This window comes from Bos mutus, chromosome 16 (genome assembly GCF_027580195.1).
Source record: "Bos mutus isolate GX-2022 chromosome 16, NWIPB_WYAK_1.1, whole genome shotgun sequence".
Classification (NCBI taxonomy): domain Eukaryota; kingdom Metazoa; phylum Chordata; class Mammalia; order Artiodactyla; family Bovidae; genus Bos; species Bos mutus.
The window spans coordinates 31,376,386-31,396,617 of record NC_091632.1 but is presented as its reverse complement, the minus strand read 5'-3'; the positions used below and the strand labels follow the sequence as shown (position 1 = coordinate 31,396,617).

At 45.4% G+C, this 20,232-nt stretch overlaps 1 protein-coding gene and 1 pseudogene across 2 annotated transcripts in view; one reads left to right on the top strand and one right to left on the bottom strand.

The window, feature by feature from the left end:
* Positions 1–1,409: 1,409 nt before the first annotated feature.
* Positions 1,410–3,525, top strand: LOC138991252 (histone-binding protein RBBP4 pseudogene; annotated as a pseudogene).
* Positions 3,526–7,124: 3,599 nt separating this feature from the next.
* Positions 7,125–20,232, bottom strand: part of CFAP107 (cilia and flagella associated protein 107) — a 30,127-nt gene continuing 17,019 nt past the window's right edge. The window contains exons 2-4 of one of the 2 annotated variants that reach the window (XM_005890840.2): positions 19,881–19,994; positions 9,112–9,289; positions 7,152–7,567 (exon numbers count right to left, since the gene is read on the bottom strand). In XM_005890840.2, coding sequence (XP_005890902.1) covers positions 7,383–7,567; positions 9,112–9,289; positions 19,881–19,994 — 477 coding nt within the window. In that variant the 3' untranslated portion in view covers positions 7,152–7,382. Of the gene's footprint in view, positions 7,568–9,111; positions 9,290–19,880; positions 19,995–20,232 lie in introns of both variants that reach the window. The other variant, XM_070384453.1, reaches the window with a different exon arrangement.

Here is a 20,232-nt window from a genome sequence, read left to right as displayed (position 1 = left end):
CCAGGGCCTTGTCTTCTCTTTATTGTGATGGATTGTTATGAACTGAATGCTTGTTCCCAATCCATTACTTCACCTGCCATACACACACCCCAACACACACCCCACAAATACATATGTGAAAGCTTTAATCTGTAGTAGAATGAGATTTGAGTTACCATAGGAGGTAACTAGATTTGGATGAGGTAATAGAAGTAGAGTCCCATTTTAGCTTTAGTGCCCTTAGAAGGGAATGAAGAGTCCTGCGTTCCTCCACCCCCCAAAATGTGAAGAAAGTAGGAAACTGGCTCCCTCCACAACCAGACCACGGTGCCTCCCTGATCTCAGGCTTCCAGCCTTCAGAATCATAATATATAATCTTTTCTGTCTAAGTCATTTGGTCCTTGGTATTCTGTTATAATAGCCTGATTCGACTAAAACATGTGTGATTGGGATTGAAGGAACATACGGGAAGGTGTAAGGTCTTCGTGGCCACATGATTTTTTCCTTTGGCCAAATCACCCAAAACACAGTAAGTAGGTGGTACTCTCTGGAGTAGGCTAAAGGAAAATTCAGTTCAAGTGATTGTCTTTATAATATAATCTATTCTTGTATAACACTCTCTGTGAATACAACAATTATTCTTTCATTCATTATTTCGGGTCATTTCTTACAAAGATTTATTATATTCCTGGGATTCCACTAGGCCTAAATGAGTTTTGGAAGTGAAAGTTACATGGATCCAATATTTATTGAAATGAAACCCACCACATAGGTTTAACAGAAGCTTATAAGTAACAGAAATTCTCGAGTTTGTGTCACAGAACAGCAGATAAGGGAACAACTTGTTTAAAACCATCTTCTTGTAAGCTGCCTTCACCTGTTCAGCTGGCCTTCATTGTTCTGAAAAATTGCATACCCTAAGAACTTCCCATAGCTTCAGTTCAGTTCCGTTGCTCAGTCATTTCAGACTCTTTGCAATCCCATGGACTGCAGCATACCAGGCTTCCCTGTCCATCACCAACTCCCAGAACTTTCTCAAACTCGTGTCCATTGAGTCGGTGATGCCATCCAACCATCTCATCCTCTGTCATCCCCTGCTCCTCCCACCTTCAATCTTTCCCAGCATCAGGATCTTTCCCAATGAGTCAGTTCTTTACATCAGGTAGCCAAAGTAATGGAGTTTCAGCTTCAGCATCAGTCCTTCAAATGAATATTCAGGACTGATTTCCTTCAGGATGAACTGGTCGGATCTCCTTGCTGTCCAAGTGACTCTCAAGAATCTTCTCCAACACTACAGTTCAAAAGTATCAATCCTTCGGTGCTCAGCTTTCTTTATAGTCTAACTCTCACACCCTTACGTGACTACTGGAAAAACCATAGCTTTGACTAGACGGACCTTTGTTGGCAAAGTAATGTCTCTGCTGAACGCTCAACCCCGGGATCCCCGCCGGCTTGCCTACCCGCCATGGCGGACAAGGAAGCAGCCTTTGATGACGCAGTAGAGGAACGTGTGATCAACGAAGAATACAAAATATGGAAAAAGAACACCCCTTTTCTTTACGATTTGGTGATGACCCATGCTCTGGAGTGACCTAGCCTAACTGCACAGTGGCTTCCAGATGTAACCAGACCAGAAGGGAAAGATTTCAGTACTCATCGACTTGTCCTGGGGACACACACATCAGATGAGCAAAACCACCTTGTGATAGCCAGCGTGCAGCTCCCTAACGATGATGCTCAGTTTGATGCTTCACACTACGACAGTGAAAAAGGAGAATTTGGAGGTTTTGGCTCGGTTAGTGGAAAAATTGAAATAGAAATCAAGATCAACCATGAAGGAGAGGTAAACAGGGCACGCTATATGCCCCAGAACCCTTGCATCATTGCAACAAAGACTCCATCCAGTGATGTTCTTGTTTTTGACTATACAAAACATCCTTCTAAACCAGACCCTTCTGGAGAGTGCAACCCAGACTTGCGTCTCCGTGGACATCAGAAGGAAGGCTATGGGCTTTCTTGGAACCCAAATCTCAGTGGGCACTTACTGAGTGCTTCAGATGACCACACCATCTGGCTGTGGGACATAAGTGCTGTTCCAAAGGAAGGGAAAGTTGTGGATGCGAAGACTATCTTCACAGGGCACACGGCAGTAGTGGAGGATGTCTCCTGGCATCTGCTCCATGAGTCCCTCTTTGGGTCGGTTGCTGATGATCAGAAACTCATGATCTGGGATACTCGTTCAAACAATACTTCCAAACCAAGCCACTCAGTTGATGCTCACACTGCTGAAGTGAACTGCCTTTCTTTCAATCCTTATAGTGAGTTCATTCTTGCCACAGGATCAGCTGACAAGACTGTTGCCCTGTGGGATCTGAGAAATCTGAAACTTAAGTTGCATTCCTTTGAATCACATAAGGATGAAATATTCCAGGTTCAGTGGTCGCCTCACAATGAGACTATTTTGGCTTCCAGTGGTACTGATCGTACACTGAATGTCTGGGATTTAAGTAAAATTGGAGAGGAACAATCCCCAGAAGATGCAGAAGATGGGCCACCAGAGTTGTTGTTTATTCATGGTGGTCACACTGCCAAGATATCTGATTTCTCCTGGAATCCCAACGAACCTTGGGTGATTTGTTCTGTATCAGAAGACAATATCATGCAAGTGTGGCAAATGGCTGAGAACATTTATAATGATGAAGACCCTGAAGGAAGCGTGGATCCAGAAGGACAAGGATCTTAGATCATGTCTGCACTTGTGATTTTTAGACTCCCCTTTTCTTCCTCTCAACTCTGAGATTGATTTAACACTGGTTTTGAGACACAGACTTTGGTTATCCCTCTATAATAAGTTCTATCAACAATGTTATTAGTCCAAACAGAAGGTGTTTTCTAAATATTAACTGGGGGCTTCTTGATTCAGCAAAGCCACAGACTTATATTTAAATTTTCTTTAGGAATTTTCTAGTAACAGAGTCTAAAAGTAGCCACAAAAAGGGGAATATTGTGTGTGGTTATTTTTCTTCTTATGCTATATCCCCAAGTTTTTCAGACTCATTTAAGTAAAGGTTAGAGTGAGTAAGAAATAGAGCTAAGTGGGGTAGGTGTCTGAGCCATGAAGTATAAATACTACAAGATGTTGTTTTTATTCAGGAAATAGGGGAGATTCAAGTCATACAAATTCCTACACGCTGAACTTTCCAGGATGCACATTTCCTTACATAGACCAGTCTCCTCTCAGTTTCTTCAGTTAAGTCAAAACAATGTGTTCCTCCTTCCCCATATATTTTTGCGTGTTAGTGTATTTCTTGAGCTGTTTTCATATTATTTCTTTCCTTTCTGTGAAATGGTTTTTTAAAAAAACTTGGGACCACCAAGTTGTAAAGATGTATGTTTTTACCTGACAGTTATACCACAGGTAGACTGTCCAGTTAAGTTGAGAAGAGTGAACCAATAGCTTGTATTTGTTTTTAAAATTAAATTAATCCTGGATAAGAGTTGCTTTTTTTTTTTTAAGGAGTTAGTCCTTGACCACTAGTTTGATACCATCTCTATTTTGGGTGACCTGTTTCACCAGCAGGCCTGTTACTCTCCTTGACTAACTGTGTTAAGTGCTTATAATGGAATAAATTGCTTTTCTACATAAAAAAAAAAAAAAAGTAATGTCTCTGCTTTTTAATGTGCTGTCTAGGTGGGCTATAACTTTTCTTCCAAGGAGCAACTGTCTTTTAATTTCATGACTGCAGTCACCATCTGCAGTGATTTTGGAGCCCCCCAAAATTAAGTCTCTCACTGTTTCCCCATCCTTTTGCCATGAAGTGATGGGACCTGATGCCATGATCTTAGTTTTCTGAATATTGAGTTTTAAGCCAACTTTTTCACTATAAAAATGTTGCCTGCCAATACAGGAGACATAAGAGACGAGGGTTCGATTCCTGGGTCACAAAGATCTCTTGGTGGAGGGCATGGTAACCTACTCCAGGATCCTTGACTGGAGAACCCCATGGACAGAGGAGCCTGGTGGGCTACATCCATAGGGTCGAAAAGAGTCAGACATGACTGAAGTGACAGCACAGCACAGAGAAACCCTGACCCTGAAGCCATACTGTTACTGCTACTGCTACTGCTAAGTCACTTCAGTCGTGTCCGACTCTGTGCGACCCCATAGACAGCAGCCCCCCAGGCTCCCCCGTCCCTGGGATTCTCTAGGCAAGAATACTGGAGTAGGTTGCCATTTCCTTCTCCAGTGCATGAAAGTGAAAAGTCAAAGTGAAGTCGCTCAGTTGTGTTCGACTCTCAGTGACCTCTTGGATGGCAGCCTACCAGGATCCTCCGTCTGTGGGATTTTCCAGGCAAGGGTACTGGAGTAGGGTGCCATTGCCTTCTCCACCCTGAAGCCATAACCAACTGTAAATAATTGTCAAGTTCGCCGCCAGAGGGCAGGCTTGTCCCAGCCAGTAGGCTAAACTGTAGAAAGTGGGTCGTGGGGTGCACCCAGGGTTTTCTTTTAAGATGCTGGCTTCCACAGTCAAAGCATCGCATCTTGGCAGAGGAATTGGCTAGCACGTGGGTCTCTGCCTCAGATTCTGGTTGTCGCCGTGGCCTTGGTTGTTGCAAAGGCCTGTGGTCTTCCAGTGTCAAACAATAGCCCTGATGTTTATGGAGGGTTTATTCTGCATCAAGCTCTGGGCCCAGTGGTTTTATCTGAGTTAGAGATCATATGGTACCCATTCAGTACAGGAGAGATAGATTCAGAGAAGGGTAGTGACTTCCTCCAAGGCACACAGCCTGCAAGTGGTGGAAATGGAAGTTCTGCTTGTCAGTGCTCTGTCCCAGTGCCCAACAGTGTGGTGCCCCTTCTGAGCTTTCTAATAAAATACTGGAGTCATAGGCTCCTGTCTTATTCGAGGAAACATGGAAGAGCATGAGGTTCAGATGTTTTCCTTGCTGTTTTCTCTGAAGAAACTGTTATTCCAGAAACCGCCCAGATAAAATAAAAATGGAGTAGTTCCATCTTCTACAGTAGTTCCCAATGTCTGGTCCCCCAACCAGCAGCATCAGTATCGCTTGAGAACTTGTTCTAAAAGTGATTTCTTTCCCCTCTGCAGACCTGTTGATCCAGAAACTCAGAGGGCGGGACCAACAATGGCATTTTAGGAAGTAGCTCCTCCAACCTCCACCACACCCGCCAGAGATGTTGAGGCTTCTTTTTTTGAGAGTCCAGGTAAAGCAAGGATGTAGGAAAAAGATCTTCTCTGGCTCAATTCCGCCCTTCTTTACACTCCGTCAGAGAAGGTCAGGAAATCCTTCACCAAACAGACCACTGCTGTAGGTGGGTGAGCCTAACTGTTAATCTGATAGCACTGTTTTAGTCTGACTCTTGAATGCTCAGTAATCCAGCTCAAGTACTTCTGGTCACTGCAGTGTTAACAGCCATTTTTCAGAGTGTGCGTGTGTGTGTGTGTGTGTGTGTGTGTAAGGTCATGGAACGCTGATCACATGTGGGCAGCCATAGACTCTGGAATACACTCAGTCCCACCTCCATCCCCAACCATTTTCCCTCCACTTTCTCAAATGCCTGGAAAAGACTAGCTACATGAATTGTGGTCTAAGGAATGAAACATGTACTGAGCCCAGAGAACTCCTGCCTGGTGTCCAGGCTGCAGATGAAAAAATGCCCACCCCTAGAATGACCACATCCTCATCCCTGGACTATGTGAATAAAACTGTTTATATTCAAGAGGAACTTGGCAGTTGTGATGAAGGATTTTGAGATGTGGGGATGACGCTGATTATCCAGTGGGCCTGATGTGTTCACAGCGTCCTTAGTGAGGGAGACAGACAGGAATGAAGATGCTACGCCGCAGTCTCTGGATGTGGAGGAAGAGGCCAGGAGTCAAAGAATGCAGGTGCCCCCTGGAAGCTGGAAAAGGCAAGGAAATAACTCACCCCTAAAGCCCCCGGAGTCTCCTGTGGACTTTTCATTTTTAGAGCTGTAGTTAAAGCTCTGTTTTTTTTCCAGTAGTCATGTATGGATGTGAGAATTGGGCCATAAAGAAAGCTGAGCACCGAAGAATGGATGCTTTTGAAGTGTGGTGTTGGAGTGGACTCTTGAGAGTCCCTTGGATAGTAAGGAGATCAAACCAGTCAATCCTAAAGGAAATCAGTCCTGATTATTCACTGGAAGGACTGATGCTGAAGCTGAAACTCCATTACTTTGGCCACCTGATGCAAAGAACCGACTCTTTGATGCTGGGAAAGATTGAAGGCAGGAGGAGAAGGGGACAACAGAGGATGAGATGGTTGGATGACATCACCGACTCAATGGACATGAGTTTGAGAAAGCTCTGGGAGTTAGTGATGGACAGGGAAGCCTGGTATGCTGCAGTCCATGCGGTTGCAAAGAGTTGGACATGACTGAGCACCTGAACTGAACTAAACTGAAGGGACTAAATCTGTGTTGCTCTAAGACACTGAGTTCACGGTATTTGTTTCAGCAGCAATAAGAACTTTCTGGGCCTTTACCTAACCTGCAAGGCTCCTTCCCAACTTGGAGCCTCACACAAGCCATCCTGCAGCCTGAGCCACCATTGCTGCCCTTTCTACCTGTCCCTGCACCTGGTTGGTCCCTCTCAGCATTCTAGTCTCAGCCTAAATGTCTCCTCTGCAGGGAAGCCCTCCCTGACCAGGTCATGTCCTCATGGCCCCCAGGACTGCTGTCATGCACCCCTTTACTTCAACACACCTCAGGGAGCTCTCTTAGGACCCCACTGGCCCACTGATTCCCCACCTCTGTGAGCCTACCCCCCTGACATCACCCTTTCACATCAGTATTTGTGTAACATCCCTTTCCTGCTGGATTGATGGCTCTGAGGCCAGAGGCTGGCTTGACCATGGTCCAGGGGAGGTTTATGGGATGAATGGAAGGTGCAGGAGGCGTTAGGAGGCCACCTGGCTCCAGCTCAGCTGTCCCTTGCGTCTTCACCACAACCTTCCTCTATTCCCTATTCTCCCATCAGTCATTCATTCAACAAAATTTACTCCTGGAGAGTAAGTAGCAAGTTGTGAGAATTCGGTATCATGTTACTTCTCTGGGCCTCAGTTTTCCCTTGTGTGAAATGAGGGAACTTAAGGGTCCTTCCATTTCTCCTGACATACAAGTGTCTCTTCTGCACACATGTGATACCTTGTGGCAAAGGATTTATTTGTGGGATGAAAAAGAAAGGAACCTGTAGGTTTAGAGGAAGGACTGGAACCATAAAACACAGACCATGATTTCAAAGGCCCCTCAGGTGAGCTTGATTTAAAACTCTGGGTGTATCTGCAGCTGCCTGCTGCCTGGCAGGTGGTCTCCAGGTGGGTCTCCAGGTGGCCCCACCTGTGCTGTGATGGGGTGACAGATCTCAGAAGTGTGGGACAGGCTGCAGGCGAGGGGGAGGCACAGGAATTGCATGCTCCCTCCGGGACATGGCACCTGCTGGTGGTCTGGGGTAGGAGGAAGTGTAAATGCTCTCTCTGAGGGTGGCCTCTGGTGGTGGGAGCCATTTCTGCTTCAGCTGTTCGTAGAGTCCGTAGTTTGTAGGGGGACCTGCAAGACAAACCAGAATCCAGGTGAATGAGGCTTAGAGGAGGAGGCCAGCATCCCCGGGACGGGAGAATGAATGGTTGGACTCTGGAGGTTCCCCAGGCCGCTGGACCAGGCACCTGGATTGTCAGTGTGCCCGAGAGGAGAGAGTAGTAGTAGGTGCGTTCTCAGTTGTGTCCAACTCTTTGCAACCCCATGGACTGTAGCCCACCAGGCTCCTCTGTTCATGGAATTTCCCAGGCAAGAATACTATAGGGGGTTGCCATTTCCTTCCCCCAGGGATCGTCCCAACCCAAGGATCGAACTCAGGTCAGAAGTTTACAAGAAAGTGCTGGTCCTGCCAACCCCTGAAATTCTCAGTGTGTGGCTTGCCTCCTGTTACTCAGGAGGGACCAGACATTGCTGGAGACCTTGGACAATTCAGCTCAAAGACTTGATTGAGCATGACCCCATCACCTCCTGGGTACTCACTGACCCGGCCCAGTTGGGAAGAGCATGCGCTTGGGAGAGTGATCTGCAGGAGAAACTCTTACAGAGAAATGCACTGTAACAAGCAGCTCGCCCTCTACCCTATATCCCTTCATATCCAAGGGTAGAACTGCAGAAAGATAAGAGTGAAGTGTGGTGGGAGCTTGCAATGGATGTCAGATCAAGTCACTCTCCCAGCAAATCTGAGCAAAGTCTTGTTTCTGCAGGAAGGACACAATCCACACTCTGGTGAGCCCCTACCTGGACCTCCTCTACCCCTGATGTGAAGCTTTTTCACTTGCTATGCCGTCCCTCCCCGAGAACACTCTTCCTCCTAGTTCCTGCATAGCTCCCTCCTTCTCAACTCAGATCTCCTCCACAAAGACCATCCCATGTCATCCCCCCCAAATGAGAATCAACATACCTGCCTCACTTTCTCCCCGTTACCCGCTGGTTTTCTTTTCTATGTACCACATATCCTAGTCCAATATGATAGTGTTTACTAGATCTTAGGTTGTCTTATTCATCGATAATATCTTCTCTTTTTTCTAAATTAATTAATTTATTTTAATTGGAGGCTAATTACAATGTTGTAGTGGTTTTTGCCATACATTCACAAGAATCAGCCATGTGTACATGTGTCCCCCTCGATGAAATCTTCTATGTCTCTTCACTGGGGTATAAATTCCCTGAGGGCAGGAATTCCTCCCTACTTGTCACTGCTGTGTCCCTGGGTGCTTCAATAGGACAGGCGCCTGGGGAATACTCAGTCGGTGTTGATGAAGTAGATGATGGATCTGAGTGTGCAGCGATGCTGCTCTCTATCACCTGTGCTCCAGGTAAACATGCTGCTGCAGGTGAGGGCTTCATCACACAGCAACATCATCTAGCATCACAGGGAGAGGGTGGGTGACCTGGGGGGTAAACAGGACTCTTCCCTTCCCTTCTCATTCTAATGCTCTGCTGGAGTCAGGGTCACCTGCTTGGGTCCTCCCACTAAGATGGGCACACCTCAGCCCTATGTGCTTATGAACCCCTTAGAGCCCAGTAAAGGGGATGATCCTGAAAGATAAAAATACCGAGTAGAGGGAAGTCGGCTTTCTCTGGGAGCCACAGCAGCTTATGTCTGTTCCACGTGCGGAGCTCCGGCAAGCCTGGGTGATAGTTATGCCGGTTGTAATGGTCGTCGTAGGTGCTGATCAGATAGCGTTGTGAGGGCTCCTGGTGGTGGGTGATCAGGTGTTTGTATGGGAGCCCCTGGAAAGACAGACACAGTGCATGTGTTACCAGTCGGAGCAAGGCATCCACCTGGCTGTGGCTGGAGGCAGAAGCTGCCCAGTATGCAGTCTGTGGTGTTGATGGAGAGGGTCCCCACTATGGAGATGTGTCCGCCTGAGCCCTGGGGAGCACCAGTGGGAGACACACTTGTCTGCCCCACCACGACACAGCTCACCTTCAAAGACACACCCCAGTTTGGCAGCAGTCAGGTCTCTGTATGAGGGGCCCCCAGCGAAGTCAACTCACCCTGAAAATGACTAAGGGGACACATTGAAATAAAAATCAAGACACCCAGCTGAACACGAAGAGCCTGTGCTATCTCATTGCATGCCCCTGTGATCTGAAATTACCCCCTTTGACTTGTCTTGAGTCTCATCCATCCAGGTGTCTATTTCCAAGGCAAGTGAAGGATGCTATACGGTGAGCCTGACATCTGTACCTTCTATTTCCATCAGTTACTATGGGAAGAGTCAGAGAATGCTCCATAAATTGCCTTCTCCTGCAAAGGATTTAAGTCTCCCTCAGCTGGAAACTCAGCGAGTGATTTCTTTGGTGGAGAAAATTACAGGGAGAAGAAAGCCGTGTTCTCCTGACACTGGGACATTTGCCTAAATCACTGCTTTTCTTAAGAAAATCCTCTTAATCCTAAAAGGGAATCCTAGAGGCCTGGTCTGATTTACAGGGGAGGATAACGTGGATTCCCAGGCTCCTCCTCTTGTCTGGAACAGACGGGGAGGTCCACGTCTGCTATGGCCTAAATACACTGGCTGCACCCAGTATTTCAAATGGTGGCTCCATAAACCAGTCAGATCACAATGCCAGAGGAAGTCAAGGGGGATGGGCACAGACATTAAGCCGGAGTTCCTAAGATCCACATCATCAGATCTGGATGTCTGGAGTATATTTCTGAGGTCAGGGAAAGCAAGTTCCCATCACCCAGGGGTTCCCATCAACCAAGGGAAGTTCTGAAGAGGCAACACAGCGCAGGAAGAAGAGAAGCCAGGAGGGATTTTCTTATTGTTTCTCTTGGTTTGGGGCACAGTCCTGCCTTCTTGATCATGTAGACAAGATTTTTGTTTCAGTCAGAAAAAGTTGGCTTAAAAATCAACGTTCAGAAAATGAGGATTATGGCATCCAGTCCCATCACTTCAAGGCAAATAGATGAAAGAAAAGTGGAAGCAGTGACAGATTTTATTTTCTTGGGCTCCAAAATCACTGTGGATAATGACAGCAGCCATGAAATTTAAAGATACTTGCTCACTGGAAGGAAAGCTATGACAAACCTAGACAGAGTATTAGAAAGCAGAGACATCACTTTGCTGACAAAGGTCCATATAGTCAAAGCTGTGGTTTTTCCAGTAGTCATGTATGGATGTGAAACTTGAACCATACAGAAGGCTGAGTGCTGAAGAATTGATGCTTTCGAATTGTGCTGGAGAAGACTCCTGAGAGCAAGGATATCAAACCAGTCAATCCTTAAGGAAATCAACCCAGAACACACATTGGAAGGACTGACGCTGAAGCTGAAGCTCCAATTCTTTGGCCACCTGATGCGAAGAGCCCACTCATTGGAAAAGACCCTGATTCTGGGAAAGACTGAAGGCAAAAGGAGAAGAGGGTGGCAGAGGCTGAGATGGTTAGATAGCATCACTGACTCAATGGACGTGAATCTAAGCAAACTCCTGGAGATAGTGAAGGACAGGGAAGCCTGGCATGCTGTAGTCTATGGGGTCACAAAGAGCTGGACACATTTTAGCAACTGAGCAACAATAACGACTGTAAGCTGACATAGAGAGGACTGCCTTTGTTTTTGTTTGTTTGTTTGTTTGTTTGCTTGTTTTTTATTGCTGTAGGTCATTGCTGTGCATAGGCTTTCTCTGCCTGCAGCGAGAAAGGACTACTCTTCGTTGCAGTGCACAGGCTTCTCTTTGCAGTGGCTTCCCTTGTTGCAGAACATGGGCTCTAGAGCACATTGGCTTCAATAGTGACAGCATGAGGGCTCAGGAGTTGCGACACACAGGCTTAAGAGCCCCATGGCATGTGGAACTTCTCTAATTCCAAGGATCTAATCTGTGTTCCCTGCATTGGCAGGCAGATTCTTATCCATTGTACCACCACGGAAGTCTGAGACAACTGCCTTTGAAAGAAGAGATTATCACTTACAATTCCTAAGAGAAGGGGCATGTCACATCTCACAGGGCCACATGGGAAGCACCAGGATGAGTCAGGAGACGGAAGGAGTGAAGAGAGCATGGTCCAGAGTCTTTGTTCTGGTTCCTGTGAAATGAAAATATCTCCTGCCATATTGATTAACAGGAGATATCACAGCCATCAATAATTCCTGCCTTCCAAATGTAAATGAGGGCTCTCAAAATGCTCTCAAAACTGATCCAGTAGATATTGCCACTACCACTACCTCCCCTCCCCACAACGGTGATTCCTGAGGAGTTCAGGGGAATGCAAGAAACAAGGGAAACAAGAAAACAGGATTGGCCCCAGATAGCTGAGGTGCATATGAAAGGAATGGATTCAGTGAGCCAAAGGGTTTACACCTTCCCATACACAGAATGCTAAATTCCTTAACTTGATACTTGATCTCTGTTGTTCAGACTGCCTGCTCCCTTTGTTGCAAATTTGAATATAGCCTTACTTGCTTCCTGCTTGCTTGGAGCATTTTTCCTAGAGCTACTGAGATGCTGTCTCCCAGGCTCAGAGTCCTAAACATTTCCACCAAATAAAATAACTCTTTACATTCAGGTTGTGACTATATTTTTAAGTCGGCACTTCCAACAGAGTATGGGCAAGGCAGGGTGGGCAAGTTTGAGAGGTGTAGGATTGCAAAGTTCCAATAATTCCAGGGTATCTCTGGTTGTCAGTGCTTGGCTCTGGAGTGGGAGATATTGGCCTAGCATGTGAGCCTTAGATAAAGGAGGTGGTTGGAGGGATGGGCTGTGAATTGGTTAGTTTGCATCTGAAAAGCAGATGGCAGGCAAGTTCTGTATTATCCCTAGGAATTAGCCCTGGGAGGGAGAGCCTCGCCTGGATTAGCAAGGTCCCTAAAATATCAAAGTGTCATTAAATACAGAAAATTTTAAAACATGATTAATACATCTGCCAAGGGTATAAAATAAACAGGGTGACAATATACATCCTTGACATACTCCTTTCTCGATTGGGAACCACTCTGTAGTTTCATATCCAATTCTAACTGTTGCTTCCTGACCTGCATACAGATTTCTCAAGAGGCAGGTCAGATTGTCTGGTATTCCCATCTCTTTCAGAATTTTCCACAGTTTATTGTGATCCACACAGTCAAAGGCTTTGGCATACTCAATAAAGCAGAAATAGATGTTTTTCTGGAACTCTCTTGCTTTTTTGATGATCCAGCGGATGTTGGCAATTTGATATCTGGTTCCTCTGCCTTTTCTAAAACCAGCTTGAACATCTGGAAGTTCACGATTCACATGCTGTTGAAGCATGGCTTGGAGAATTTTGAGCATTACTTTACTAGCGTGTGAGATGACTGCAACTGTGCAGTAGTTTGAGCATTCTTTGGCATTGCCTTTCTTTGGGATTGGAATGAAAACTGATCTTTTCCAGTCCTGTGGCCACTGCTGAGTTTTCCAAATTTGGCGGCAAGTTGAGTGGAGCATTTTCACAGCATCATCTTTTAGGATTTGAAATTGCTCAACTGGAATTCCATCACCTCCACTTGCTTTGTTCATAGTGATGCTTCCTAAGGCCCACTTGACTTCACATTCCAGGATGTCTGGCTCTAGGCCAGTGATCACACTATCGTGATTATCTTGATTGTGAAGATCTTTTTTGTACAGTTCTTCTATGTATTCTTGCCACCTCTTCTTAATATCTTCTACTTCTGTTAAGTCCATATTGTTTCTATCCTTAATTGAGCCCATCTTTGCATGAAATATTCCCTTGGTATCTCTAACTTTCTTGAAGAGATCTCTAGTCTTTCCCACTCTATTGTTTTCCTCTGTTTCTTTGCACTGATCCGTGAAGAAGGCTTTCTTATCTCTCCTTGCTATTCTTTGGAACTCTGTATTCAAATGGGTATATCTTTCCTTTTCTCCTTTGCTTTTCACTTCTCTTCTTTTCACAGGTATTTGTAAGGCCTCTTCAGAGAGCATTTTGCTTAAAGCTCAACATTCAGAAAACTAAGATCATGGCATCCAGTCCCATCACTTCATGGGAAATAGATGGGGAAAAGGTGGCTGACTTTATTTTTCTGGGCTCCAAAATCACTGCAGATGGTGATTGCAGCCATGAAATTAAAAGACGCTTACTCCTTGGAAGGAAAGTTATGACCAACCTAGACAGCATATTAAAAAGTAGAGACATTACTTTACCAACCATGGTCCATCTAGTCAAGGCTATGGTTTTTCCTGTGGTCATGTATGGGCATTTGATTTTTTTGCTGTAGACCTTTGTTTTCCAGAGCTCCCATATATTTGTTTCAATTAGGCTAATAGTTGCTTTTTAAATCCAACCAGTCCATTCTGAAGGAGATCAGCCCTGGGATTTCTTTGGAGGGAATGATGCTGAAGCTGAAACTCCAGTACTTTGGCTACCTCATGCGAAGAGTTGACTCATTGGCAAAGACTCTGATGCTGGGAGGGATTGGGGGCAGGAGGAGAAGGGGATGACAGAGGATGAGATGGCTGGATGGCATCACTGACTCGATGGATGTGAGTCTGAGTGAACTCCGGGAGTTGGTGATGGACAGGGAGGCCTGGTGTGCTGCGATTCATGGGGTCACAAAGAGTCAGACACGACTGAGCGACTGATCTGATCTGATCTGATCTGATGGCTGATTCATGTTGAGGTTTGACAGAAAACAACAAAATTCTGTAAAGCAGTTCTCTTTCAATTAACAAATGAATAAATTTGTAAAAAATAAAGCAGAAAGCAAATATAACATATTAACACATATATATGGAATCTAGAAAAATAGTATTAATGAGCCTATTTGCAGAGAATGAATGAAGACACAGATGTAGAGAATGGACTTCTGGACACAGTGAGGGAAGGAGAGGGTGGGACAAATAGAGAAAGTAGCATTGACATATATACACTATCATGTGTTTTAAAATAGGCAGCTGGTGGGAAGTTGCTATGTAACACAGGGAGCCCAGTCTGGCACTCTGTGATAACCTAGAGATAAGGGGATGGGAGGGAGGCTCAAGAGGGAAGGGATATATGTATGATTATGGCTGATTCATGTTGTATGGCATAAACCAACACAACACTGTAAAAAAATAAATAAATAAAAGAACTACGAAAATAAAATAAAATTGTATTTGTGTCTTTGGTGCAAACTAATGCTAGTGGTTGGCAGCCCCATGCAGGATGGTCCCCATGCAGCACCAGTATGGTCCAGGAATGCCAGTGGACCAGGGATGCTAACACAGAACTGAAAATCTGACACTGTTTATCCTAACATGAATTTCCAGATGCAGAAGTTGTCATTGCTGTTGTTCAGTCACCAAGTTGTGTCCAACTCTTTGCTACCCCATGCACTGCAGCACACCAGGATTTCCTGTCCTTCACTATATCCTGGAGTTTGCTCAAACTCATGTCCATTGAGTCAATGATTCTATCCAGCCATCTCATCCTCTGCCACTCTCTTCTCCTTTTTCCTTCAATTTTTCCCAGTGTCAGGGTCTTTTCCAGTGAGTTGGCTCTTCTCATCAGGTGGCCAAAGTATTAGAGATTCAGCATCAGTCCTTACTGTGAATACTCAGGGTGAATTTCCTTTAGGATTACCGCATTTGATCTCCTTGCAGTACAAGGTAGATGAACAGTCAACTCTAGCAGATGATAAAACAAGATCTGAGGAACCTCCTTGCTTGACTGTTTGATTTGCTGATCAGCCCCTGCTCAGTGCCTTACCGACAAGCTACAGATTTTAGATGAGACACTCACCACTCTTGGGCACATTTTATCTGAAAATGAGAGTGTTGAGCTGGACAATCCCTTGGGACCCTTCCAGTTCTAAAATGCTCCATCCTGGTAAATATCCATCCCTCACCCAGAATTTAAGCAGAGGTAGGGTTACGCGACTGACCGTGCAGCAGAAGTGCACCGGCTGTGACGGACCGTGCAGAAGCATGGCCAAGAGGAGCTACCCTTGCCCGAGGTCAGGGTTGGCGGCCGGGAGGAGCTACCCTACATCCAAGGAGCAGTGGCTGCGCGGCCGCAGGAGGGCCAAGAGGAGCTACTCCACGTTCAAGGTCAGGAGGGGCGGCAGTGAGGAGATACCTCTCATGCAAGGTAAGGAGCAGCGGCTGCACTTTGCTGGAGCACCTGTGAAGAGATACCCCACGTCCAAGGTAAGAGAAACCCAAGTAAGGTGTTGTGAGAGGCATCAGAAGGCAGACACACAAACCATAATCACAGAAAACTAGTCAATCTAATCACATGGACCACAGCCTTGTCTAACTCAATGAAACTAAGCCATGCCCTGTGGGGCCACCCAAGATGGGCGGGTCATGGTTGAGAGGTCTGACAGAATGTGGTCCACTGGAGAAGGGAATGGCAAACCACTTCAGTATTCCTGCCTTGAGAACCCCATGAACAGTATGAAAAGGCAAAATGATAGGACACTGAAAGAGGAACTCCCCAGGTCAGTAGGTGCCCAATATGCTACTGGAGATCAGTGGAGAAATAACTCCAGAAAGAATGAAGGGATGGAGCCAAAGCAAAAACAATACCCAGTTGTGGATGTGACTGGTGATAGAAACAAGGTCCGATGCTGTAAAGAGAAATATTGCATAGGAACCTGGAATGTTAGGTCCATGAATCAAGGCAAGTTGGAAGTTGTCAAACAGAAGATGGCAAGAGTGAACGTCGACATTCTAAGAATCAGCGAACTAAAATGGACTGGAATGGGTGAATTTAACTCAGATGACCATTATATCTACTACTGTGGGCAGGAATCCCTTAGAAGAAATGGAGTAGCCATCATGGTCAACAAAAGAGTCAGAAGCACAGTACTTGGATGCAATCTCAAAAACAACAGAATGATCTCTGTTCGTTTCCAAGGTAAACCATTCAATATCACAGTAATCCAAGCCTATGCCCCAACCAGTAACACTGAAGAAGCTGAAGTTGAACAGTTCTATGAAGACCTACAAGACCTTTTAGAACTAACAAATACCCAAAAAAGATGTCCTTTTCATTATAGGGGACTGGAATGCAAAAGTAGGAAGTCAAGAAACACTGGGGGTAACAGGCAAATTTGGCCTTGGAATACAGAATAAAGCAGGGCAAAGACTAATAGAGTTTTGCCAAGAGAACGCACTGGTCATAGCAAACACCCTCTTCCAACCACACAAGAGAAGACTCTACACATGGACATCACCAGATGGTCAACACCAAAATCAGATTGATTATATTCTTTGCAGCCAAAGATGGAGAAGCTCTATACAGTCAGCAAAAACAAGACTGGAAGCTGACTATGGCTCAGATCATGAACTCCTTATTGCCAAATTCAGACTGATATTGAAGAAATAGGGGAAACCACTAGACCATTCAGGTATGACCTAAATCAAATTCCTTATGATTATACAGTGCAAGTGAGAAATAGATTTAAGGGACTAGATCTGATAGACAGAGTGCCTGATGAACTATGGATGGAGGTTCATGACATTGTACAGGAGACAGGGATCAAGACCATCCCCATGGAAAAGAAATGCAAAAAAGCAAAATGGCTGTCTGGGGAGGCCTTACAAATAGTTGTGAAAAGAAGAGAAGCTAAAAGCAAAGGAGAAAAGGAAAGATATAAGCATCTGAATGCAGAGTTCCAAAGAATAGCAAGGAGAGAAAAGAAAGCCTTCCTCAGCAATCAATGCAAAGAAATAGAGGAAAACAATGGAATGGGAAACTAGAGATCTCGTCCAGAAAATTAGAGATACCAAGGGAACACTTCATGCAAAGATGGGCTCAATAAAGGAGAGCAATGCTACGGACCTAACAGAAGCAGAAGATATTAAGAAGAGGTGGAAAGAATACACAGGAAAACTGTACAAAAAAGATCTTCACGAACAAGATAATCACGATGGTGTGATCACTCACCTAGAGCCAGACATCCTGGAATGTGAAGTCAAATGGGCCTTAGGAAGCATCACTACAAACAAAGCTAGTGGAAGTGATGGAATTCCAGTTAAGCTATTTCAAATCCTGAAAGATGATGCTGTGAAAGTGCTGCACTCAATATGCCAGCAAATTTGGAAAACTCAGCAGTGGCCACAGGACTGGAAAAGATCAGTTTTCATTCCAATCCCAAAGAAAGGCAATGCCAAAGAATGCTCAAACTACCGCACAATTGCACTCATCTCACACGCTAGTAAAGTAATGCTCAAAATTCTCCAAAACAGGCTTCAGCAATACGTGAACTGTGAACTTCCAGATGTTCAAGCTGGTTTTAGAAAAGGCAGAGGAACCAGAGGTCAAATTGCCAACATCTGCTGGATCATCAAGAAAGCAAGAGAGTTCCAAAAAAACATTTATTTCTGTTTTATTGACTATGCCAAAGCCTTTGACTGTGTGGATCACAATAAACTGTGGAAAATTCTGAAAGAGATGGGAATACCTGACCACCTGACCTGCCTCTTGAGAAACCTGTATGCAAGTCAGGAGGCAACAGTTAGAACTGAACATGGAACAACAGACTGGTTCCAAATAGGAAAAGGAGTACATCAAGGCTGTATATTGTCACCCTGCTTATTTAACTTATATGCAGAGTACATCATGAGAAACGCTGGGCTGGATGAAGCACAAGCTGGAATCAAGATTGCCGGGACAAACCTGAATAACCTAAGATATGCAGATGACACCACCCTTACGGCAGAAAATGAAGAGGAACTAAAAAGCCTCTTGATGAAAGTGAAAGAGGAGAGTGAAAAAGTTGGCTTAAAGCTCAACATTCAGAAAACTAAAATCATGACATCTGGTCCCATCACTTCATGGGAAATAGATGGGGAAACAGTGGAAACAGTGTCAGACTTTATTTTTTGGGGCTCCAAAATCACTGCAGATGGTGACTGCAGCCATGAAATTAAAAGACGCTTACTCCTTGGAAGAAAAGTTATGACCAACCTAGAGAGCATATTGAAAAGCAGAGACATTACTTTACCAACAAAGTCCATCTAATCAAGGCTATGGTTTTTCCAGTGGTCATGTATGGATGTGAGAGTTGGACTGTGAAGAAAGTTGAGTGCCGAAGAATTGATGCTTTTGAAGTGTGGTGTTGGAGAAGACTCTTGAGAATCCCTTGGACTGCAAAAATATCCAACCAGTCCATTCTAAAGGAGATCAGTCCTGGGTGTTCTTTGGAAGGACTGATGCTAAAGCTGAAACTCCAATACTTAGGCCACCTCGTGTGGAGAGTTGACTCACTGGAAAAGACTCTGATGCTAGGACGGATTGGGGACAGGAGGAGAAGGGGACGACAGAGGATGAGATGACTGGAGGCATCACCGACTCGATGGACACGAGTTTGGGTGAACTCTGGGAGTTGATGATGGACAGGGAGGCCTGGTGTGCTGCAGTTCATGGGGTCGCAAAGAGTCGGACACGACTGAATGACTGAACTTAACTGAACTGAGGGTTATGTAGGAGCCTGGCAGGGTACAGATCATGGAGTTGCATAAGAATCGGACACGACTTAGTGACTAAACAACAGCAACAACAATAGGGTTATGTGGGGTAGAAGTGAGGGGACAGACATCACCTCTATAAGCAGCAGACTGGCAGAAGAAGAGCTTGGGGTAGCACCCAGATTGTAGTGAGAAAAGGGCATACTTGTGCACCCAGTGGGTGAACACTCACCAGCTTATTCTCCCCAGGCTGAGCCTAGTGGGTGGCACCCTCAAGGCTTGATATAAGAGGAGGCTCTCTCCTGTTTCTGTAAGGGCCAGGATTTCTGAGCTTCAACACTCTCTCACCTAATTTAATAAATGTCTCAAATGTGTGGTCTCACACCTGGGAGACAGGTTCTGAGGCTGCAGTGCTCTGCTCCCTGCTCTGGCAGCCTGGAACTCAACCATACTCACAAGTAGACACTCAACGAGTGACAGCAAACTGAATGGCCCTTGACTTTTCATACAAAAGAACAGGATGCTTGGCCATCGGTAATATTATACAAACACTGTCTATGCAAACATCAAACTACTCACTTTTGGAGTGCCTTGTGTTGTTCCTGACTACACTTACCCTAACTCAACATCAACCTTTGTTTGTTTCACACATCCGTTGCCTACCTCCTGTTGGAAGGGTATGGAAGGATGGGGAAAATGGCCCAGAAAAAGTGCTGGGATACCCAGAAAGGGAAATGCCACCTGCATGAGATCAGGTGGACATCTGCCCACCCAGTGAATAAGGGTAAATGATATCAGCAGCCTCCCTGCACCGTGCTTGGCTGGGGAGGGTATTAATGAGACCACTCCTGTGTCCCCAAGAGAGAATTGAACCTAGAAAGAATCTGGTTGTTTAGTGTCTCCTGAGCACTGGGAGGGGGCCAGGCAGAGTGTGGGACCCTGAGCCCTCTTACCTCAACTGTCCTCTTGCTGTACCACCTGGACATCTGGTCAGGTCTGTGGCCTGGGAAAGGGACGTACTCTTTTCTGTAAATGGTCTGGGGGGTTTTCTCAGTGGCTTTTATGAACTGAAAAAAAAAAAAATGTTTTTTTTTAAGGATAGTTTCTGTGATGCCCCTTCTCAAACTTCTGCTGCATCCCCTCAGTTCCCAACCATTAGAAGCTGGGCAGGGAAAGGGTAAATAGGCGTCCTGCACAATGTGGACTTGATTGTACCCCCTCCCTTCAGTACTTGAAAAGGAGTGCGTTCAGGGACTTGGCACTCCAGTCCAAGACCCCTTGGGAAAGCTGTTTGGTGTCACCTGG